At 42.8% G+C, this 25,251-nt stretch overlaps 1 protein-coding gene across 2 annotated transcripts in view; it reads right to left on the bottom strand.

Annotated features, from left to right (window-relative positions):
* The window catches only part of DPYSL3 (dihydropyrimidinase like 3), a 91,160-nt gene that overhangs the window by 30,064 nt on the left and 35,845 nt on the right, over positions 1-25,251 (bottom strand). For both annotated transcript variants that reach the window (XM_089531489.1, XM_089531495.1), the window contains exon 2: positions 1,153-1,241. In XM_089531489.1, the coding sequence (XP_089387615.1) occupies positions 1,153-1,241 (89 nt within the window). The remainder of the gene's footprint in view (positions 1-1,152; positions 1,242-25,251) is intronic.

Here is a 25,251-nt window from a genome sequence, read left to right on the forward strand (position 1 = left end):
AGGAGCAGGTCTTTCTGCATGTTCTTGCCCACATGATCAGGGCAAGATAGGAAATGGCCTATCTGCTCTGTGACCCATCACAAGAATGTAGTTAACATATATGAAAATGCTCTAGTGGATTCTCAAACTGAATGGTTTAGAAGCATTGGTTTGCTCCTTTCTTATGGTATTAAAATGCCAGGCACAGACTCTCTGATTCCAGAGACTCATGATTTGTCTGATTTTTGAGCTTTGGCTTTTTGTGACGTTCCATTCTCCTCATCGACTTACATTCCATAAAGTGTTGCTTGTATTAGACCTTTCTTCATATCAAAGCTGACATTTCATGGTAGCTACATCTTTCTGGGATATCCAAGAAAATTTTTTTAAATACATCTCTGTACCTATGAGCTCACATTTTAGTTCATTTGTAAGTTTTGAATATTCTGCAGCTGACAGTACTTCCCAAATGTCTTTTCTGGCAACATACTAGCAGTCAATAAACTGTATTTTCCCTTCAGGCTCTGAACACTTCAAATATTCCCTTCTTTTACATAATGTTTGATTTCCCTACTGCTGCTTTTAAAAAGATTTCCTGCAGAAGTGGTTAGAAATTTGCTTTTGTACTTTAAGGACAAATAACATTTGCGATCCTTGGCTATAAAATATCCCACAGCCAAAACCCACTGTGCTGCGTTAATCATAATTGCATGCATTTACACACCAGAAAAATTTAAGCCTTTAACTGCTAGAGTCATTACTGTGAACACATCCATAAGCCAGACAAAACACAAGGATTCATAACTTTTACCTAAAACAGCTCACAATCTTAAAGGTACAGCTTCTTTAAAGCAATGCTTTACCATCTTTAGCAATAATAAATGTAGCTGTTAATTTTATGATGTAGCAGAAATGAAAGAAACCAAACATAAATCTTATTTCCCCTCTCTTTTCAGTGAAGGATCTCTCAATACTGTCACAGTTTAAATGTAGTTAACATAGGTGATATACAGTATGCTATAGAGCAACCCTAGAATACACGAGATAAACAAACATACACACAATGCAATATGGTGCAGAAAAATTCCTGAAACCCCATTCAAATCGGCAAGTGAAGGATATGCTTGGATCACTCACAAAATAGTTAATAGGGTACAGGAACTTTACACTTACTTTATGAGACCATCCTCCATGTAAATGTCAGCATAGAATGACTGATCATCATTAACTATCCTTCCTCCTTTAATAAGAAGACGATCACTCTGCAAGGGGAAAGAAAGAGCCATAAGAAAGAGCTAATTATGCCAGGGTCTGTGTCTCCTTTTCTATAATGCACTGTTTCCACAGTAGAAATGGAAGGAGAGACACAAAGTTAATATACCGACCTGGGTTACATCAAGCCAAAATAAATAAATAAATGAATAAATAAATAAATAAATAAATAAGCAAGCAAGCAAGCAAGCAAGCAAGCAAGCAAGCAAGCAAGCAAACTTAATTCATTAATTTATTGAAATTAGAGAATGTACAAAAAAGTATACACATCCTACAAAAGAGACAAAACTTCAATTCCTGAATATACAGTCAGCCCTTCTTATACACAGATTTTTTATACGCTGATTCAAGCAACCATGGTTTGAAGATGTTCAAAAAAAGTATAAATTTCAAATATCTAACATTGATTTTCCATTTTTTTTATAAGGGACACCATTTTGCTATGTCATTATATTTAATGGGACATGAGCATACACGGATTTTGTTATACACGAGGGATCTTGGAACCAAACCCCAACGTATAACAAGGGCCCACTGTACTAAAGCTATTAAATATTAGAAGCACTGGGGAAGGCAGTTTTCAAAGAATGTGGTATCAAGGACAAATGGCATGCAGAAGAGACTAATGAATGCTGCTTTTATCCATTCCTCTAAGAATCCTAACCATCAGATCTTTTTCTTGCACGTGAAGTAATAACAGACAAAACCTCAATATTGAAAGATCTGCCTAAGTTTCAGCCCAAGAACTGTGTATCTGCCCCGGACTGTGGCCTGAAAGGGGGGGGGGGGATTTCCTTTCTGTGCCATCAATTTGGGCAATATGGTGTGGGAGCACTTGAGAGAGGGCATTCTTGCCTGTGATGCCCATCTGAGGAATGTCATCCCTCTGGAGGTCTGAATGGTGCCAAAGTTGGTTTCTTTCTAGTACCAAATCAAGACATGGCTTTTTTTGTAAGGCTTTTGGGGCTTAAAATACTTTAAAGTACATGTGTACTTTGTTTTAAATTGTTGGTGCATTTAAAGCTATTTTAATTTGTCATGTTTAATGTGTTTTTTCTCCTGTTTAAGCTATTTGTTTGAATGCTTTTACATTATTTATAGTTTTAACTGTACACTGCACTGAAATACAGGGTGGAATATAAATATTTTACTTAAATAAATAAGTAAAATAAATCTCAATTGTGTCACACGCACACACATTACATATGGCATAAAAATAATACCAAAACCTGGACATTATTTAATAATAATATATAGTAATATTTATTTATTTATTAGCCACCTCTCTGCATGAATCAAGGTGGGGAGCACCAACAATTAACAAATACAACATTAGTTAAAAAACACATCAATTTAAAAGGAAAAATAAGGTATACACTTATTAACACAATCCACATTTACAATTCATCATTTAAAATTCACAATTTAAAAATTATCTGGATAAGCCTGGTGGAAGAAGAAATGCTATTTTAAATTCAGACAGCATATTCAGCTGTTGCATCTCTTCTGGCAGGTGGTTCCAGAGTCTAGGGGCAGCTGAAGAAAAAGTAATCTGACTGACAATTGCCAACTTAGGCGCGTTACAGACCGCCCAGAAGGGGCAGTCTCGTGCCGCTGCTGGTTGCTGTGTCCGGGAACCGCAGCATCCAAACGGCGCGGTTCCTGGACGCAGCAAAGAAGCGCCAAAATGGCACTTCTTCTTCCGCCCCGGGTGAGACACCGCGAGTCGCTACTCGCACACTCGCGGCGTCACATCCGGTGTGCGACGTGCAGATGCTATGCATCCAGCACGTAAAGATGTCAGCGCCCGTGTGTATAGGGCGCCACCATCTTTACGCCCTTGCCACATGCTAGGGGTGAGGCCGTTGTGGACCCTAGGCCAACCCCTAGAACGTTACGGGGGCGCCAGAAGAGCCCGTCTGTAATGGGCCTTAGTTCTAGCTAAATGAAGTAAATGTCTGCCACAGCACCAGTGTGTATGTGGTGGATTATACTGAAGGAGGTGATCTCTTAGGTAACTTTAAAGGTAATAAACAACGCTTTATACCTTGCCCGGAAACTACTTGGCAGCCAGTGGAGTGATTTTATTATTGGTGTGATATGATCACTCCTGGATGTCCGAGTAACCAATCTGGCTGCCATGTTTTGAATTGATTGCAGTTTCCGAACTTGGTACTGAGGTAGTCCAATGTACGGCACATTGCAAAATTGCAGTCTTGAGGTTACCAGCACTATAGAAGTTTAAAGAAACAGAAAGTATCAAAATGAAACTTAACCTTTCAGGGCATATGGTTTCCCCAAAAGTAAGGTATTATAAATGAGTGTACATGCACACATACATACAAAAACACCTGAGATGAGTCTTTTTGTAAGCAGAAATGACAGAACATAGCACAGTCGTCTTGTACATTTCACTCTGCTTCATCGCCCACCATCATCTATAATACTGCTTTTCACAATTTAATAACATACGGTTTGTTTTTATGTCTTTCAGTGCCATAAGATGGTTATGGCACAAGTATAATAGCTTCTCAGCTGTCTAAATGGTATGTTTTTTCAGATTACTAAAACAAATGGTAAATGCAGTATCAAATCTGCCAGACTATATCCCATTCCTATTCAGCACAAATTACATTTACTGACCATTTGCTTATCCAAGATTCCTATTTAAATATTCGTATAACTTCCTGTCTAACCATATTCCACTAGAAAGATACAGTATTATTAGCATTCAACACCAATCAGGTTCAGAAACTCTGCACTAGAGAGGAACAAACATCTAATACAATGAATGCACCGAAGGAGGAAGACTGGCTTGGGATTCATTCCTGGCTCACAGCCCAACTTTAGCGAAGACCTATATATTTGTGTGTGTATGTGTGTGTGTGTGTGCAGGGAGATGAAGCAGTTAGTTTAAGCCAGTACTTCTCAAATAGTGGGGCGCGTTTTCTTCTTCCTAGGGGGGGCATGACAGAAAATAATTGAGAAGCACTGGTTTAAGCTAAGTGTGGGCCTCAGGTTTACAAAATGATACTGACAGAGCAAACTTCTCCCAGGGATTCTATAACATTTTACTGGTCCCTGTTTGGCAAAACTATTGAAAAAAAAACAAACAAAACTTTCCTAGTTAGTATGTTCTTAGTTTGCAGACCCAGGCTAAGTATGGGCAGTCCAGACGGGATGAAAAGGACACCCTCGTCACATGCAAGGGGTGCCTCAGGGCGGTGCTTCTAGACGCCCCTTGCCCCTCACACGTGTACAGACGGGCACTGCCATTGTTACGCAAGCACAGTGTGTCACTTGCATAACGAGTGAGCTAGCGGCGCACTCGTTACACTACCACCGTGGCGTAGAAAGAACCTGCTTTTTGCGGGTTCTTTTTCTGCTGGTGGGAAGCCTCGCTGTTTGGCGGCTGAGGCTTCCCTCCGGTGGAAAACCAGGCGCCGGCAGGCCACCCTTTTAGGGCGGTCTGTACCCCGCCTATATCTAATTTAACAGTTTAAAAAAACTTCTTGTGATTATTGCATTGTCACTTAGCCAAAATTGTATGGTCAGATATTAGAAAGATGCTTAGTCTTTCCATCAATCTGTCATTGGCTCTCTTTTTAGCATACTTCATAAATTCAACATAATTTTCTAAGAAATGATGACATATACCACTTTGTTTAATTAAGAGAAAAATACGAGTATCATTTTAATTTTTTGACAGAGGGGAGGATGGGTGGGATTTGTGTGGATTTTCAGTTGACCACTTGAAGAACTGCAGTTATAGGTAAGCAACCTGTCCTTCTTCATGGTCTCTGTGAAGCATATATGTGGGTTAGACTGACAAGCTCCCGGAGGAGGGTGTGTCCTGGCAATAAATAAAGCTATTAAACCAGGAAAACAGTATGATTGTGTGTCATTTAACAGTTGTCAACTAACCTCAATGTGTTGCAGAAAGAACCACAGCTTTGCCAAAAGCTGCCTCATGACATTGACTGGTATCAAGTCTGTAATGCTTGATGAAGGTCAGCGGTTGTGACCAGACTGCAGCCTTACAAATGTCCTCCAAGGAGATGCCAGACAGGAAGGCAGAGGAAGTAGCTACCATGTCCTGGTTGAATGGGCTCGAATTCAAGCAGGAAGAGACTTTCCAAAAAGTTCATAAGAGAGGTGGATAGTGGAGTTCACCCACTTAGAGAAATGTTGGGGGTGACAGGCAATCCCAGCTTAGGGATGGAGTAACAGACGAAAGGCTGTCGAGAACACCTCGAGATCGAAATCCTGTCAAGGTAAAAAGCCAGAGCCTGCCTGACATCGAGAGAGTGGAGTCGATGTTCAATGTCAGTGGTCGAGTTCAGGGCAAGGGTTGGAAGAACAATGTCTTGGTTGAGATGGAAGATAGAAATTATCTTTGGCAAAAAGGAAATGTCCAGTCTGAGGACAACCTTATCCTTGAAAAATGTGAGATGGGGAGAGACAGTGCAGAGGACACAGATTTCACTGGCCCGGTGTGCAGAGGTCAGCGCGGCCAAAAATGCTGTCTTCCAGGTGAGGAGTCTAAGGTCACAGGAAGCGAGGGGTTCGAAGGGAGCCGTAGACATGGCTGCCAAGACGAGTTGAAGGTCCCAAGTTGGTGCAGGGGCAGCAGTTGGGGGCCTGAGGTTGTTGAGGCCCTTGAAGAATTTCTTTACCAAGGGATCAACAAAAAAGGAAGGGCGGAAAGCTGGAAGCGGGCACAGACTGCTGTGAGGTAGTATCTCAAGGAGGAGATGGAAAGGCAGGACCCAAAGAAAGAGTTATGGAACACGAGGACGATGTGGAGGATAGTCCCCTGTCAGTCAGAAAGGCAGGAATTTGTTCCATTTGAGGGAGTAGGAGCGCTGAGTGGAAGGCTTATGGGAAGCCAAGATGATCTTTCAAACCGGAGCACAATCCTCCAGGTGACAAGGCAGAGAGTCTTGATGTCTGGGTGATGAACCTGACAGTTGTGGAGGATTAGGAGATTGGGACGGAGGGAGCAGCGGCCGAAACTGTTGGAGAGGTGGAGAAGAGGAGTGAGCCACGGCTGTCTCGACCACCACAGGGTGACAAGTATTGCGTCTGAGCATGGCTATCACCCTTGTGATGAGAGAGAAGGGAGGAAATGCATAGACCATCTTGTACGATCAGTGGAAGAGGAAAGTGTCTCCTAACGACTGGTCGGACGGAGTCCTGGAGCAGAACTGACTGCATTGGAAGTTCAGATGAGAGGCAAACAGGTTGATGTCCGGAGTTAACCAGAGGGAGAACAAATAGTGTACGATGTGAGAGTTGAGTTTCCACTCATGACAAGAGTCTGGAGCTCTGCTCAGTCTGTTTGCAAGCACATTCTCCTCCCCTGGAAGGTGGATGGCTTGCAGGATGATGTGTCTGGGGATGCACCAGTTCCAAATCTGGAGGGTGAGAGCGAGGAGGGTGGAAGATGTAGTACATCACCGTCATATTGTTAGTGAAGAGCAAGACTACCTGGTCTCGAAGCAAGGTTTTGAAAGTCTTCAGGGCCTTCCAGACTGCTAACATTTCTAAAGCATTGATATGGTAGTGGAGTTCTGCTGGAGACCATCTCCCGTTGACGGAGCGGTCATTGCATTGGGCACCCCATCTGGTGGTGGAAGTGTAGGTAGTGAGCATGACCTGGGGCTGAGGAGGTAGGAAGGGCATGCCCAGGCAGGCATTCCGTGGGTCTAGCCACCAATGGAGGGAGCGATCCACCGGCCTTGGGATGGTGATCCATTTTTGTGGATGGTCGTAGGTCGGATTGAAGACGGCGAGAAACCAGGATTGGAAGGGGCACATGCGGAGTTGGGCCCAGGGAGTGACATACGTCGTGGATGCCATGTGTCCAAGCGCCATTTGAGCTGTCCTCGCTCTGATGCGTCTGGAAGCAAGGCAGGATTGAATCAAAGACCTGAGGTTGTTGAACCTGTCGTGTGGAAGATATGCTCTCGACGCCGTGGAATCTAACATGGCGCCGATGAATCACACTCTTTTGGGGTGGAACAGAGAGTGAACTTTTCTGGGTTGAGCATGAGTCCCAAGGCTCGAAAGAGGGAGAGAGCATAGCTGAGATGAGTCTGTTTGGAGCAACAAACAACCAATCGTCAAGGTAGGGAAAGGCAATTATGTTTTGCTGGCGGAGGAATGCTGCCACGACTGCCATGCACTTGGTGAACTCCCTTGGTCATGTGGAGGGTCCGAAAGGCAAAACATGGTAGCGAAATGAGTCAGGACTGACAGAAAAGGCAAGGAGATTTCGGAGGTCCTCTCGGATGCTGATGTGGAAATAAGCGTCCTGAAGGTACACAGTGGCAAACCAATCTGAGTCCTGTAACAGGGACAAGATGGAAGTGAGAGTCACCATACAGAAACGCTTATAATGGATGAATTCAAACAATTGAGGTCCAGAATGGGGCAGAGGCCTCCATTAGGTTTGGCGACAATGAAGTATCTGGAGAAGAAACAGTCTTGGATTTGAGAAGGGGGCATGGGCTCGATGGCCCCTTTGATGCACAGAGAGCACACTTAGTCGAGAAGGGTGTCTGAAGAGGGAATGGAAACCAAGTTACCCCTTGGGGGAAGATGTTGGAGCTCGAGGGCGTAGCTCCTCCAGACAATTTTGAGGACCCAAGAGTTAGATGTTATGGTGGCCCAAGAATGGTAAAAATGGGCCAGGAGATCCCCAAAGGGGGGCAATGGTGCAAAGTGCGCTGAAAAACATCAGAAGGATCATTTGCCTTGGTCAGAGTGCTTCTTTTGGAAGGGCTGTTTGTATTTGGATTTTGACTGGCGTTTTCCCGATGAGGACTGCTGTTGAGAGTGGAAACGCTGTTGTTGGAAATTAGAAAGTTGACTGGGTCTACCCTGGTTGGGGGGGGGGGGGGGGTTGGAACATCTTTGCCATTAAGAATAGCATTGGTATGGGTGGGGAGACTGAGGAGTTGTTGAGGATGACATACCGTATTTACGGGCTGTGTTTCTCATCTTGTTTTTGAAATCCAATTTTTCATTGGTGTCCTTATGGAAAAGGCCCGAAGCATTAAAATGGTGCTCTTCAATGGTCAGTCCAGCCTGGGGTGTCAGGTCGGATGATCTCAGCCAGGCATGGTGATGGAGGGCAATGGCTGCTGAGAGTTGTCTGGCGGTGCAATCAGCAGAGTATCTGGGCAAAGTGATCTGTTGAGTGGCCAGAGAGTGTGCCTCGGCATGAATTGTAAGGGTCAGGTGTTTCTTTTCCTCTGAGAGGTCATCACAGAGTGGAAGAGCACGTTGCCACAAGTGCTGTTGGTAAGCGGCCATACAGGCCGCATAGTTAGCGACTTTGAGGTCTAGGATCGCTGAGACATAGGACTTCCGAGCCATGGAGTCCAGTTTGTGGCCCTCTGCATCATTCAGAGACGAAGCTGCTTTAGGTGTAAAGTGGAGCTGAGAGGCTTCCACAATAGCAGAGTTAGGACAGGGGTGCTCAAAGAGCCAAGAAATTGTCCAGCTTCTTGGAGAGCGGTTGAGAAGAAGAGGTAACAGTCTAAGAACGTTTAACAATCTTTGATATGGAGGGTAAGAATGGGATCAAAGGGGGGGTGGAACCCTGCCCTGGACACGTTCATTGAGGAGGTCGAGAGCTTCGGAGTCGGTGTGGAGAACCTCAATATGGAGAGCTTTGCCCATTCGGATGACTTGTTCAGCAAATGATTTGACATCATCAGAGGGAGAGGCTGCCTCAGGAATTGTGAGGGCCTGGCTGTGGTGAACATGGGAATAGTCCGATTCTGAGTAGTTGGGCGATTCGGATAAGGCCGAAAGAGGTCTGAGGGCAGGACTTTAATGCAAAGGAGAGGTCCAGGGTGGCGGAAGAACAGCAGCGGGAAGAGGCGCCAGAGATTGAGGAACACGCAGCTGGTCAGCATGGCCACCATGGAGGAAGGACGGGACAGAGGGGCCACTGCTGAAGCGGAGGCTGTCCGGGAGGGAAGCCAAGGTTCCGTGGTTCCGAGGGCTTGAACAAATCGTCCAGCTCGAACTTCTAAAGGAGGGAAAGGTAGTAGGTTCCCGTCTGGTCATCAAAAATGAGGTCTCTATCAGAGGGTTCTGAGAAACCATAAGAGAGGTCTTCCTCAAGTTCGTCATTGAAGTGGACGACTTCAGAGGTTTGAGAGAGACGTTCCACAGGGATGCATTGAGATGCCATCAAGTCCGAATCAGGGAGTTGATGAGAAGCTTTAAGCTCTGTGTCGGAGAGTTGGTAAGGTTCAGGGAGCCCCTGAAGAATCGGGAGAGACTCCGGCTTGAGGTGGAGAGTGGAGGTCCTCTTGGGATGGAAGCGGTGTTCCGGACTGAGCGGGCTGGCCACAAGGTAGCGAGCCCAAGTCCATATCGATGGGAGGCAAGATTTGTTCAGGACGGGACGGACGGTCGGCCTCCGAAGACATTGAAGGGGGAGACTTTTTGTCCTTACGATGTGAAGGGTCCTTGCCCTTGTCATTAGAAAACTTATGCTTCTTTTTATCAGACTTGGAGCCGTCTGCGGATTTTTTCCACTTAGGGGAGGGCAGCTACCTGGATCCCTGATCATCAGTAGCTTTGCGTTTCTCTGACGTGGGAGGCTGCAGAACATCATCAATTCCAAGTGAGGTTCCCTGTGGTGCTCATGCAGCGGACAAAAGGAACTGAAAAAGGGCGGGAAGACTCCGAGCCTATATAGCGGGTGGGAGGAGCTACTGCCAAAAAGTCTTTCCTAGTGATTCCAGTAGGATCTGAAATTGCTGCGCAGGCGCAGAATAACCCATTTGTGTGATTCGCACAGACCACAAAGAAGAAAAGGTAAGAGCTTAGTCTGTTCCAGGGGAGCAGTGGCTCTCTGGCACTTCCCCTCAAAGGAGTCCTGAGAGAGTAGAGGGGTCAGAGCTCCTTTTAGGTTCTTCTGGGACAGACTAAGCTCTCACTTTTCACCACTCTATTCACAGAAGGGAATTGTTCCTATTTTTTATAATACTTATTTAAGTACCGTAATTCTTGCCTTTACATTCTTTTTTTACATGTCTGCATGCCTCACACATCGCACATAGTTTCCTCACCATTCCTACAGCCTTTAGGGTGAGCACAAACAGTTATGCCTGCCAGCACAGTTATGCCCGCCAGAATTCTGTACGTTATTTGCCATCATTTTCCTTTCCTTTATCCTTAACATCCTTTGTTATATGCCCCTCAGTTTTACATGCCCTCATACAAAAATCCACAATTTTCACCCTAAAACCTGTCCTCAACTTATACATGAGAATGACTTATACACGTGTGTGTGTGTGTGTGTGTGTGTGTATTGGCAACTCTGTTCAAATCAAGGATTTTTCATTAATTTCAATGCCAATGCCAATGCCCTGCACATATTTAAACAATGAAGTGAATGGGGAAGCTCATCCTTACAAGGAGCTCTGTAAGCACTCTGAAACCTTAGGAATTTTGAATGAAAGCCAGTATGTTTATGTTTTAAAAAGGTCAGTTTAGGTTAACTGTAAAAAGGAACTTAAGTCTCAATAGAAAGTTGAATTTCTATTTTTGCTATCTGCATCATTCAAAGTAGTTCTGAATGATGTATACTATTATTTTCTATTTACCGTATTTTCCGGCGTATAAGACGACTGGGCATATAAGACGACTCCCAACTTTTCCAGTTAAAATATAGAGTTTGGGATATACTCGCCGTACAAGACTACCCCTCCTCCAATGCACACCAAATAAAAATTTAAAAAATCAGATTTGATTTCAATATGGTAATTTTAATTCAAATGCTTATGACATGCAGGTACTTAGCAGGAAAACTTGTTGTATGCAAAGCCTGCTTGAATTGGTCAGCTCTCCCTGCCTGCCCAGCCCTCCCTGTCTCCAAGATTTTATTCTACCGTACTTGTACAGCACCTCCCTTCCTGCTTTCATATGGATGCCACATATGGAGGGGATGCGGCTGTGGCCATTTTGAGCTCCCTCCACCAATCGCAGATTCTCCAGTCCAGCACCTGCCCTATAAGATGACACCCGGCGTATTAGACGACCCCCGACTTTTGAGATTATTTTCCTGGGTTAAAAAGTAGTCTTATACGCCAGAAAATACAGTACTTTTCTTTATATGACAGAAAGATTACTCTAATACTGTCACCAAATTTGCAGTCAGTGAAAAGGGTAAAATCTTTCCGGTCTATCATCTATACAGACTGGACTCAGGTGTTGAGATGCAAAAGAGAAAAGGGAGATATCAGAATGTTCTTGGGGAAACCCTGGTCAGTAGAAACAGAAAAAAAAAATATTCAGAGAAGAAACCCTTTTTAAAAATTGCCCCACGTGGAGTCACGATGCTCTGGGGCTACAGAACATAGGGTGCCTGCTAGGATGGTAGTGGGGAAATGGGGTGGAGAGGAATTAAATTGGGCATGGCAAGCTAGAGCAGTCATCACTAGCATTCCATACAACAAAATTTTGTGCAATCCCTTACTTGCCCTACTTCTTATTCTAAAGAGCTGCATGTGTTGCAGACTAACAATTATGTAAAAAATAAAGAGAACTGGCAAAATACCCAGTTCTGTTTCTAGATAAATTGAGTTCTATGTTGCACTACCTTTGTAAAGTGCTCAGAAAGCTCAGTTGGCCAAAAAAGGTGCAATCAGATTGCTAATTGGAGCTGGCTACACAGCTGTCCGCCTGTTTCGCAGCACAGTTCAAAGTGCTGGTTATGACTTAAGAGTCCATGCTGTCGAAAGGACTGTACATAAGCTCATCCAGCCACTATGTTCTTTGAAGGAGGCTCTACTGTTAGACTCACTACCTTCCCAGGTATGTTTGATGGGAATAAGGGAGAAGGCCTTCTCAGTGGCTGCTCCCAGATTCTGAAATTCCCTTTCTAAAGACTAGAATGATTATCTCTGTTCTTTCTTTCTTAGCCATGATATTATTTTTCTAGGTTTTAGACAACCTCTTCCAGTTTGTTGATGGCATGAAAAGCCATTGAGAAGTCCAACAGAATTCACTCCCCTGCCTTGTTTCCACAGGTGATCCATTCAGGTGATCAAAACCATATCTGCTTCAGGCCCATAACTAGGGCAGAAACCAAACTGAATTGTATCTATGTAATCTGTTTCATTGTCCGGGACTGCGGCCAGCACTCATAGACACGCTGATAAGAGTGGCTTAGTCAGACAAGTGGAAACAAAACACAGACCTTGCAAGGAGTAAGCGTGAGAGCAGTCCGAGAAGTCAAGCCGAGTTCAGAATTCCAGAAGTCCAAACGTTCCGAGAGTCAAGCCGAAGTCAGGATACCGAGAAACAACGTTGGTCAAACAGTCCGAGGTCAAAACAGCCAAGAGATAACGAAGTCCAGTCCGAGGTCAAGGTAACTTAGGCCTGTTACAGATGGCCAAAATAAAGCTGCTTCGTGTCTCTTTGGAGGTATGCTATTTAAATGATGCATGGGTCCTAAGAGTCCAGAGGTCATGCCAAAGCCACACTCCATTCCTAAGCACTGGAGTGCAGCTTCCAGATTCTTAGGATGCATGCATCATTTAAACAGCATACCTCCAAAGAGACCCGAAGCAGCTTTATTTTGGCCGTCTGTAACAGGCCAAAGAATCCAGATACTAGGAGCTAGTGCTAGCAGCAATCACGCCGAGAGATCATGCAATAAACTCTAGCAACGAGCATTAATCTCTCTCCCACTTAAGTAAGGGAAACTCTCCCTCGTGCCACCTGAGGCTGGTTGGCTAATTGCCTCTCGGCAATCCTTGCCTGCAAGCACTCTCGGCCCTTCTCTCTTTGTAGGAAGGCACCTGCAGGCAAGCTTCGTCTCCAGAATCACCACTAGGCTGCGGTACCAAAGAAGGCCTCTCTTCAGCACTAGGACCTGGTTGGACCTCCTCCTCTGGGGCTGGAGGATCACAGCTGGGACCTGGCAGGGTAGGAACAGCACCTGGCGTTGCCTCAATCAGCCCTTGCTCTGGCGGAGACTCATCCTCCTCCTCATCCTCCGAGAGCTGATCTTGGCTGGCCATGACATCCATCCACAAATCCTTGGAGCTGGAAGCCACCATACCTTGCCTCAAAATGGTATGTTGGACACTAATCTAGAACTATCCATTATAGACAGATTCAGAGAAGGCCTTTCAACAAAGTCTTTACAATTGCCTCCATTAGACAGCCTGGCACTTTGCCTTGTTGTAAGAAAGCAGTGATTAGCAATAGCATGTACATTTCTATATGTACCGCTTATAAGTGCACTTAAGAACTCCTTAAACGGTTTACAAAGTGTAAGCTAACTGCCCCCAACAATCTGGGTACTCATTTTAGTGATCTCGGAAGGATGCAAGCCTGAGTCGAGCTTGAGCCCTTTCACTGGTATTGAACTTGCAACCTTATGGTTTGTGAGTGAGTGGCTGCAGTATAGGCATTTAACCACTGCGCCACCAGGGCTCTAATTAGACCAGGGGTAGGCAACCTGCGGCCCGCGGGCCGGATGCGGCCCGGCGAGGCCTTGGGACTGGCCCCAGCCCGGTCCTGCCACCGATTGCCGCCGGGGCCTTTGGCATCTCGCGCAAGGGGCATGGTGGGGCAATTGTCTATAGAAGCCTCAGAAACATGCATTTATCTTAACATTTTTTAAAAAATCAGCAAATTTTTCACGTGTCCTCCATTTTTTATTTAAAAAGTGTCATCCATTTGAAAATTTTGTCCTACATTTGTCCCAGTTTATTTATTTATTTAATTTAAAAAAAATTATTTATTTATTGGCTTCGGCCCCCCAGTTGTCTGAGGAACAGCAACCCGGCCCCCGGCTCAAAAGGGTTGCCTACCCCTGAATTAGACTCTTCACCCAGCCATTCCTCCATAAAATGTACAGGATTTTTATACATTTTTTATATTCTTGATTAGTTGCATTTTAATATAAGTTTGATATATTTCACTGATGGCTTTGTATATATTCTAATCTGCATTGTTCTTAATATTTCAATGCCTTTAGTCTCAGCATTGAGAATAAATAGGAATATAAAATCTTCATTATCTGTATAACTGTATTTAATTTTTTGGAGTGGGGAAGGATAGTTTCTGAATCAGACTGTCTTCTTCTATTAGGTGGTAATGTGTGTAAGTGCAAAATGGAGATAGCAGAATTGAACAGCATCAGGGGCATATTCAAGAAGGACCTACAGCAGTGGTTTTCAAATTTTTAACACTGTGACCCCCTTTACATCTACATCCAGACGTTGTGGAGCAACACAGTATAAGAATAAAATTATTTTGTTTGTTTACTTTACAGATTTTTATACATACATTCATTTATATTTTATCATCTTATAAGGAAATAGCTCTCCTCCTCCCTCAGAGGCTTCAAGTTCTCTTCTTGCCTTTCTTTTCCCCTCTAGGAAAGAAAAGGTTTGGGAACAAGAAGAGGAGGGGGAAATCAGGGACCTCAAGTTTCATATTCCCCCTCTGAGAGTCCCACAGTTTGAGAACCACTGACATACAGTAAAATTCTGATAAAACTGGCTTTGGTGGGGCAGTCCAAGTTGCCTCATGTTAGAAAAGCAGGATAAACATCCAAATGTGACTAAGTAAAATAAACTAAATATTTTTTCGGTTTTCAAAGACACCACTAAATCCAATTCCAAGATATGGTTTTTAATGTGAACTCACACCCAACAGTATGATCAATCCTGTTAGTATCCACTGCACACATTCCCCCCATAAAGTATTTAAAAGCTGAAGAAATAGTTATTTCCTGTTGAAAAAAAGCAGGCCTGCTCATCCTGTGGTTAATTTTAGTCTCTTCAATTTGAAATTCCTGCTGCTCTGCTAACCTGGGTTTCATACAATTGGAATGTACTAACATAAAAGAGATTTACACTTTTAAAATACAGTTATAGTTAGCATGTGGCAAAGACAGTTCTAATTAGTCTTCTGTTGTCCCACTTTTCCAGCTGCTTTAAGAATGTCCCAGTTTCTTTCTCCTCCTTTCCCCACTTCCCCCTCTGTTCTTAGCTTACACTAATTGCTAGAAAATTAGTCACTGTCTGGACTGGCCATAAATCCAGGGCCAGTCCTAGATCACTGTGCTCTGGAACTGCCCCCGGATTGGTCACGATGGCAGCTGCATGCACTGGCCCACAATTGGTATGGCGGTGCAATGTTGTGTGCATTGGTCACCTGGGCCTACATTGCATTGACACGGCACACCCACAGCAATAGCAATAGTAAGTACATTTCTATACCGCTTATCAGTGTACCTAAGCACTCCCTAAGCAGTTTACAAAGTGTAAGCTAATTGCCCCCAACAATCTGCATACTCATTTTAGCGACTTCGGAAGAATGCAAGCCTGAGTCGAGCTTGAGCCCTTTTGCTGGTATTGAATTCGCAACCTTATGGTTTGTGAGTGAGTGGCTGCAAGTACAGGCATTTAACCACTGTGCCACCATCCCATTCCCAGAGTCATCACTGCTTCCATACCTGCAGGAGCTCCATGGACAGGGTAGAGCAGGGGTAGGCAACCTGCGGCCCATGGGCCGGATGCGGCCCGGCGAGGCCTTGGGACCGGCCCCAGCCCGGTCCTGCCACCAATTGCCGCCAGGGCCTTTGGCGTCTCGCGCGAGGGGCATGGTGGGGCAATTGTCTATAGAAGCCTCAGAAACATGCATTTATCTTAACGTTTTTTTAAAAATCAGCGATTTTTTTCACGTGTCCTCCATTTTTATTTTAAAAAGTGCCCTCCATTTGAAAATGTTGTCCTACATTTGTCCCAGCTTATTTATTTATTTAATTTTTTAAAAATTATTTATTTATTTATTTTTTGGCTTCGGCCCCCCAGTTGTCTGAGGGACAGCAACCCGGCCCCCGGCTCAAAAGGGTTGCCTATCCCTGGGGTAGAGAGACCCTATTCTTTTTTCTTCTTGGTCGTATGGGCAAGCCCATCCTCGCCTGGCCACAGAGCTCCTGAAGGCACGGAAAGAGCAGCAGAGGCTCCAGGGACAGGCCATCCCTTTCCCTGTATTGTTCAGCACAGGGAAGGGGGATGGGGCAGCCCCTGGCATGTGAAAAGATGGCTTGGCACATTTTGGGCCCAATCCAGCTGTTTGCATTTCACAAAAAACCAAGGTAAACACCCAGGTTTTCTCTAACTTTGCCAACTCCAAGGCAAAGTCAGGTTAAGTCACTGTGTGTCGTATAAACAGGCAGCATCCGCTTCTGGGTGCAGAGATGGTTTTCACCTAAGCAAACATGGCCAAGGTAAAAGTAGTTTGCACTCAGTAAAGTTGGGGGTATGTATGTGTGTAATCTTGCTCTTCCCAATAGGTTTAGGCACAAGCAAACTGCTGCAGCATTTCCTAGCTTGTTTGCTCTTCCTCATTAATAGCTCTTGCCCACCTTTATCACATTCTGATGTTGCTTGACCACATGTGTTCAAGATTTCATCTGTTAAATGTTGAAGGGTATGAGTTTTAAGACTGCTAGTTTTCCTAGAATATTATAAAGGAACCCCTAGTGAAACAGTGCCCCAATTGTTTCTGTTCTTTTGACATCTATTCCTATGACAAAGCCAATCTTCCTCTTTTAAGACTAAGTGAGCAAAAATTAAAATAACGCCCAACTTCAGTTAATTTTTTAATTTTTTTAAATTTTGCATTGAAATGAAGGGCTTTTCTGAAACAAAGATCTTTCTCACATTTAGGAATCTAGCTTCTTTCTCATATTACATTAATACTAATTAACTGTCTTACATTTTAAAAAACACACAGAAAATGTTTCTATGTATATTTTTGGCACAACACGTTCAGCCTCTAGATGTGAAACTCCTAATAAATAAATGGCAATTTTCTCAGCACATAACAAGCTCCACAAACACTAGTAAAGTCTGGTCTAAATTTATCAGTTTCAAGCTACCAGAAACTGGGAACAAATGAAAACAATAAATAGTTATGAGAAAGGAATGTTATTTCTATTAAAGTGGAGAAAATACTGAGCTTGCTTTATAGAACTGTAGAGTTGCTTGCTTTATAGCACTCTATAGCACTTTAAAACAAAACAACCCTCCAATATCTTTTTTGTCCTCTATGTGAGGAGCATGGTGAATTCAGGAAAATACTGGCTATGGGAAGATGTTGTTAACCTCCTCTCTCTGTGTGCAATCATTAGCTCAGACCTCCACATCCTTAGTTGCAATTAAGAAGAGATACTTGGTTGCATTTTAAGTATTTACCCTACTGCACAGTTAACACATACTGCCGCTTTACCCTACTTTCCCTTTCTTCTGGGCCCAGAATGTATACTTTTCACCTCTCTGAAATGAAAAGAGGTACATGGTGGGTTTAGAAGCAAATTTACTGTGCTCGATATTGTTCTTTTTTTTAAAAAAGTCTACATTTTAAAAAGTTATTCCTTTTGCTATAGATGTAAAAAGTGTCTGTGGCTGATGTATAGCACACACCAGATCATGAACGAGAAATGCCCAACTTAGAACTGCTGCATCATTTGTTCCTGGACCAGGGGCCAGACATGCTCAGCATCTCAACAACAAAGGGAGAAGATCAGCAATAGTTCTCAGTCATTCACTGGGAGGCAGAAAGAAGGGGATACATGCAATGACATCATATCTATTTTGACATAGAAGATTCTGGATGCATTCAAATGTAAGAGGAACTGAAGAGGAAAACAAGCACTTATCAGGAAATGGGCCTGACTAATGCAACGGCTTCTGCATGCTTACCAGGAGCTCCCAGACTATTACAATAAACACACTGTTCATCCTGCCAAAGCTCATTTGTGCTTCCCCACACCCAACCCCATCTTCCTGCCAACCTAGTGTCAGGCTACATCATTAGACACTGCTGGCCTGAGGGAAATTTTATCTGGAAGGTACAGATGACAGGGGGGGAGGTCACATTTATGCAGTCACAACAAAGGCACTAAGAATCAAAGTTCTTGATTCTGGAACAAATCTGACACAAGTCTCAACAACTGCTATGAGAAACTTTACTGTTTCTGAATTCTTACACAAAAATTGTCCCAAGTCAGTTTTCCTCATACAAGGAGAAGAAAAGAAAAACCAACACTTTCCAGGAAAAGAACTTTTCATGGACTAGCAGTAACTTCTCTATCTCTGTAGGTTACAATTTTTATTCAAGGAACAAGTCTTGGTTGTAGAAGCAAGATCAGAATGACATGTACCTTATTTTTTTTAAATATGCGTACAAGTATTAGGAGACTGCTATGCAAAGATGCCAGTGTACAGGTTTCATGCAGTTTAGGCTAACACACAGGTGAAATGTAGCATCAGTCAGATCTTGTGGTTAACCACAAGAATAAATCACTGCCATGAGTGTTATGAATTCAATGGCTCTACATCTGTCTTTCTTGTGGCAGATTTACAAGACCAGTTCATCAAGCAAACATGCAAGCCATATAGACAAATGAGTCTGCATAAATTTAAAAAAGAAGCTGCACTTGTAGATATGTGAACTGGCCCCAGATTTCTCACAACTCTATCAGATAACTTAAAGATACTGCTGGTGTCTATAAAAACCCATTAAAGGCTATTCATTAAGAGTACACTCTAAAATGAAATGGATTGATACAAATGAGCTTTTAAAGAGAGATTTCAGATATATTATTACTTCTAAAAACTTATTTTAAAATGTAATCTAAATTCAGGTCAAACATGTTAAAAGTCTGCATGCTTGGTCTCTTTAAAATGACATCAGACACACTGAGGTTTAAAACTTGATTTTCTACATACATAAAAGTATGGAGAAAAGGCAGAAAAAATTAAGTTTCAAACTAAAATACCTTAGGTCATACATAGTCTAATTATCATAGTGCAAGCTATATATTTAAAATGTCAACCAATGAGCATTTCCCCTTTCCTACATCTTGTATTAAAAATGTTAAGTCTGAGACAAAGATGTTAGCATAAGCTTTTGTAGACTAAGGGGTGAAACAGACGGTCAAAAAGAGCCAGCTTCCCAGCAGATTGGGGTCGTGGCTCTCTTGTTTCCAAGAAGATATAAACTGTATTATACAAAAGACAAATGGGATACATGAGCAGAGGTTTCAGACTGTGTTCCTACATATTATAAAGGGCTCTATTTAGTTTTAAATGAGGTAGTAATGGTTGCATCAGGCAATTAGTATGCAAGCTAATAAATGAATTAGAATATAAAGAAGGTTTAGATCTCTGGTATACAATCAGCCCTTTTTCTTCATTTTAATATTGACTCAGTCAATACATCTCACTGCTGATTCCTATTCCCACTAAGAACATCGATTTGAAGGATGGACTGATAAAAATAAAGTGACAATTTTAGATCAAGGAATTGAATGGCAATTCCAGTTTTGAGTCTTCCCTTTTCCAGGAAATATATCCTATGGGCAACTACATTATATCAATAAATTTATATGCTTTCTCCCAAGCCAAGCCTTTGAATATTAACCCCATTGCACATGTTGGTTCCTCAATCTACTTCCTTTTTTCTTTCTGAAAGAAAACCACAGTATTAATAGAACCCAGAAATTTAGCAAGCCTCAAAGCACTGCTTACCCGTCTTCTCCATTGAAAATCTGTTAGGACCTGTTTGTGTGTTCTTAACAGCAGGACTTTCTTAGGAACTTAAGGCCTCAAGCAAACTGTGTGCCCTGAGTGATGCAGGACCGCAGTGACCAGATGCCACAGTCCCAAGGCAGGTTGCCATAGTCTACAATAAGGAGACCTTTTTTGCACTTCTTTTGTGGTTGGGTTTGGGCCACCTTAGGCAACTGCGGCACAACTTCAGCCCAATCCAGAGGCATGAGTCATCTGAATGCCACATCCCCAGATCTGCTCAAAGCCGGTGCTTTTAGCTCGTCTGTTTCAGGTCTAAGATACCAAAATCAGACTTCAATACTGGCTGTAGGGTCAATGGATTTATTGTATGTCTGTTACTTATTTTCTACTTCATATTGTTTTTAAAAATGTAGCAGATCACATTTTCCTTATGTTCTCACACTATCAAGCAATTATACCAATGTAAACACCAAGAAGAAACAACACATTCAGAAAATGAAGAATATTATTATGCAAAAAGATCTTGTAGCACCTTTGAGACTCAGGGGCTCAACAGATCGGCCCTTTTAGCGTTGGATCGGGGTCATGGCAACTACATGACACAGCCCCAATCTCGCCTTTCTGCAGGACAAAAAGGAGTTGCAAAAAGTGGCTTTTTGCACCCCAAAAACGCACCATAGCCACCAGCACGTGGCTTTTCTGCACTCCTTTGGTGCTGTGTCATGTAGATGCAGCACCAGAGGAACATTGTGATGGTACACACCATGTGGTGCAGCACATGGCATCACGCCGGCTTGGGGCGTGGAATTGGGGCATGCATCATGTGGACGCCACACCTCAATTTCGCCCCCAGACTAACCTTAATGGCCAATCTGTACAGCCCCTAACTGAGCACAAGACATTGTAGCATAAGTTTTTGTAGACTTGGGGGCTGTGCAGATTGGCCATTAAGGCTGGCCTGGGGGTGGAGTCAGGGCATGGCATCCATATGACACACACCATGACTCCGACTCCATGGCAGCATCATGGCACTTCTCTGGCACTGTGTTTAGCTGATGCAGTGCAAAAGGAGTGCCATAAAGCTGTGGCGAGACAGCTACGGTGCCCTTTCCAGGGCGCAAAAAGGAGCTGCTTGTTGCGGCTCCTTTTTGCCTTGCGGAAAGGCCAGATTGGGGCTGCAGTATGTGGTTGCTGTGCCAGATGGTCTGCACAGCCCCTTGGTCTACCTTCTCAAGTGTATGGAGTGACCTGGTGTCCAGGAAGGACCTTTATATCAGACTGTATGTAGCCACAGAAATGCCATATTTGTGGGTATATATTGATGAGGTGGCAAGTTCAGTTTTAACTATGAGGGACATTTTAGTTTTAACACTGAGAAACAACAGAAAGAGGAAAGACGTTCCCTAAGGTCAGGTGGGTAGATGATCATATGAAGGGTGAAGGGAGTTTTGGAATATGATGTGTGCAGGCTAGGAACCAGAGAGGAGATATGATAAACTGGTGAAGAGTGTCCTCATGAGGCTGGGGTGTTAACCAGTGTTATAATATATGTAGAGAACTACAGTGTTATAGTAGTTTGAGTGCTGGACTGCAACTATGGTGATCAGGGTTTGATTTCCCCCTCAGCCATAAAACCCACTGGGTAACCTTGGGCAAGTCACATGCTTATAGTCTTAGGCAAAGGCAATGGAAAACCTCCCCTCAACAAATCTTGCCATGAAAACACCCATGATAGGTTTGTCTTAGGGTTACCGTAATTCGGAAATGATTTGAAGGCACACCACAACAAACAACAGTGGCAGAAAGCCACTAAAGAACAGTACAAATTATAAGAAAAATCCTCCCCTACAAGCCTGATCTGAAGTCCATCTCTCATAATACTTCTGAAATACTGGGCTGGATTCCTAGGAAATTTATTCATTCACAAATTGAAACAGAATGGGGGTAGCCATTTTGGCCACATAGCAAATTCAATAATACCCAAACAATGACACTTTTATTGGGCCAACCAAACTGCACAATTACGTTGCAAGATTTCAAAGTCACACTGGCTTCTTCATCAGGCAAACAAGAGAAAGAAATTGAAGATATTAGTCATAGGCCTGCATTTTCTATTTTTTCTAATATTTTTTCTAATATTCAGACTGATTGGCATGCTTTGCCTCTACACCACCTAAAGCAGTGGTTCTCAACCTGTGGGTCGCAATCCCTTTGGGGGTCGAATGACTCTTTCACAGAGGTCGCCTAAGACCATTGGAAAACACATTTTTCCGATGATCTTAGAAACCGAGACCGTTGGTTGGAGGTCACCACAACATGAAAAACTTTATTAAAGGGTTGTGGCATTAGAAAGGCTGAGAACCACTGACCTAAAGTTTTCCTGATGCAAAACATGAAGAATTCTTGAGAAATTCAGTGTTCTCTACCTACATAAGAGCCTGTGGCTTCACAAAGGAAGGAGACATGCTGGATTACAAGGAAACATCTTCTTTGAATTGCATATGGACATTAAATTTCCTTGACTTTGAAAATCTACCAGTGATCACATGGCCAAAGGGGGAGGTGCCAGCCTGCAGATAGCCCTCCCTACCATCTGAACTAAGACCATAAACAGAAAGTGCAGGCCTATGACTAACATCTTTAATTTCTGTCTCCTGTTTGCCTGATGAAGAAGCCAGTGTGACTTCGAAAGCTTGCAACATGGTTGGCCCCATAAAGGTACATTTGAGGGGTAACTGTTTGAGATAGCACATGCATCTGGGGTTGGAAATGCTGGAGCAGCTATAAAGTTTGTGCATCTTGTCTCATATATCATGTTCTCATTAATCCTTAGGCACAGGTGTGATTCCCAGAAACACACTTGTGTTTCCAAGTATTGGACAATTAGATAAACTTTAAATATACATACATCAGTTACTTTCTGATTTCCCAATATGACAAGCATATGAATCTTCACATACAATTGCTTTGCACTGTACAGAATTATCCAGAGAATGGTGTCTATTGAACATAAACAGATTTCGTTGTATAATCTGGTTGAAAGGGTTATGTTTGGAAGCCATATGTAACTTGCTTTGGTGTGTGGTTATTTCCTTGCACATCCATCCCTTCTCCATTATTACTCTTCTTCCCATCTGGATAATGCTCATACTTCCTGTCTATACTCAACTCCCATTCCTCTGCAGCACTTAACAGGTCTGGTGTTCTAAAATAAATTGGGCACATGCTTCAAAATGCAGCTCAGAAAAGGAACAGGCTGTTCCTTTTGGTTCAAAGAAATGGTACAGGTTGACTATCCCCTATTTGAAATGCTTGGGATCACAAGTATTTCAGATTTTGTTTTTTCCCCCCAATTTTGAAATACATATATTTACATATACATAACACACAACACAAGCAGCATAGTACATACTGTATTTGCAAGGCTGGAGAGAGACACAAATGATGCAAAGCTGGGGAGAGACATGCCACAAAAGAGAAACTGAGGATATGTGAAAAGGCAGCAACCCAACTGTAGTACTCGGCACAAATTCATGCAAATCCACGCTTTCCATCATTTCACAGCTCCTGGTGTCTCTCTCCAGCCTTGTGTCTCATTTGTTTGCTACTTGTGTGGTGCATGAGACGCGAGGCTGGAAAGAGACTGAGGACCTCAGAGATGAATGAGCAGGAATGCCGTAGCCCCTGCCTTGAAGGTGGAGGTGGGAGGCTGGTGGTACAATATTTTTGGAGGTTTGAGGATTTAAGATTTCCAGATTAGGGGTGCTCAGCCATTACTCCCATGCTACAATACACAATGCATATTGTGTGGATGCAGACCAGAGTTTAAAATCCATAATTCCTCTTATCAAAAGGCACATTTAAAAAAGTAATGCAATGACAACACTACACATTTCTCTTATAAATGAAAGTCCTGTTTTGTCCTCTGTTCTTATGAATCATAGAGTTGGAAGAGACCACAAGATGATCCAAATACAACCATCATCCCTGAAAACTGAAGGGCCATGTCAATGCCGTTGTACCAGTCATGTATAGTCTTGGTGGGGTAACTTGCTACCAGAAAGATGCACTTATAGGTAGGTGCCTTTCTATTGGGTTGCAACTTGATTATGTGTCATGGATGTACACCCTACACAACAGATGCTCAAGAATATATTGTGAATATCAAAGATGTCCACGTACACCAAAATAGGGAAAAGCTTGGTCTAAAAACAGAATCACATAGTTGATGTACACAGATCTGAGCAAGTCATTTTACCTTTGGGCCTCTATTTCTCTATCTAAACTGGAAATGACAAACTTCTACTAACCCATTAAAGAAAAAGATTTTTTTTTCCAGATACAAACTGACTAAATTTGCTCCAGGCACTATATCCAAGATATGACAACTGCCTAGACTACTGTCATTTTATAGTCACTTTTCTGGGCAAGATTTTAATCCTTTTTTAAAAACAAAGCACAGATTATATCTGTGCTGTGATTCTTAAAGAAGCTTTTCTGAGAACACCACATCCATACTGTTAATCAATACTGTATCTTTAATTTTAACCTTTTTATTTTTTAATCTTTACAACAAGAACAACATTTCCTCCGCCTCATTTGCCTTTTCCCAACTTTTTTCCAACTTTAGACATCTTTTTCAGAACACACAAGTAAAAAAACATATAAGTAAAACATACAAAAAACTATTGTTAAAATGTAATTAAGCTACAGGATTAAACATATCCACTGAAAGGCAATACAACACACTATTAAAAGCTTTCCCTGATAATCTTGCCCATTTTTAAAAAGTCTTCAGTTCTCACTAGAAGAACAAGGAGAAAAACAAACTACTAGCAGTCTCCCTAGGAAGGGATTTCTAAAGCTTGAGGGCAGCCACTGAGACAGTCCTCTACTGCATTCCCTCCAGACATGCTTGTAAGAATGGTATGACAAAAATGAAGGACACCTCCATACTGAAGTTATGAGCACTCTCATATGGGAAGATGGGGTTTCTTCAGAAAGCATGGATACAAAACTAACTGTACATGTTAAAACCAGCACTTTGATGTAGCAAGATGTTCTTTTAAACAACCCTATTCAATATCCCACCTGCACCTCTTGAACACTCTTCAAGAGTCCCACATAGAGTAAATTATAGTAATCCAAAGTATTTACTTTTATGTGTGTTTTTACTTTTTAACAGAAACCAACCTGGATTTTCCAATCACACCTGCAACTTCTGTTTACATCACAACAACAGGCTGAACTGCAATGCTCATGGCTTTAATGTCATATCCAATACAGCAGTGTCCACAAATCACACACTGAAATTAGTCACAGATATTGCATAGTACCAATATGAAAAACAGTAATCTTGCCATTCACTCAGACTTTTTTCCAACAAAAAGGGGCTTTTGTTTACTGACAC

Source organism: Sceloporus occidentalis, unplaced genomic scaffold (assembly GCF_023333645.1).
Source record: "Sceloporus occidentalis isolate IW3139 unplaced genomic scaffold, rSceOcc1.0.p SCAF_1, whole genome shotgun sequence".
Lineage (NCBI taxonomy): Eukaryota > Metazoa > Chordata > Lepidosauria > Squamata > Phrynosomatidae > Sceloporus > Sceloporus occidentalis.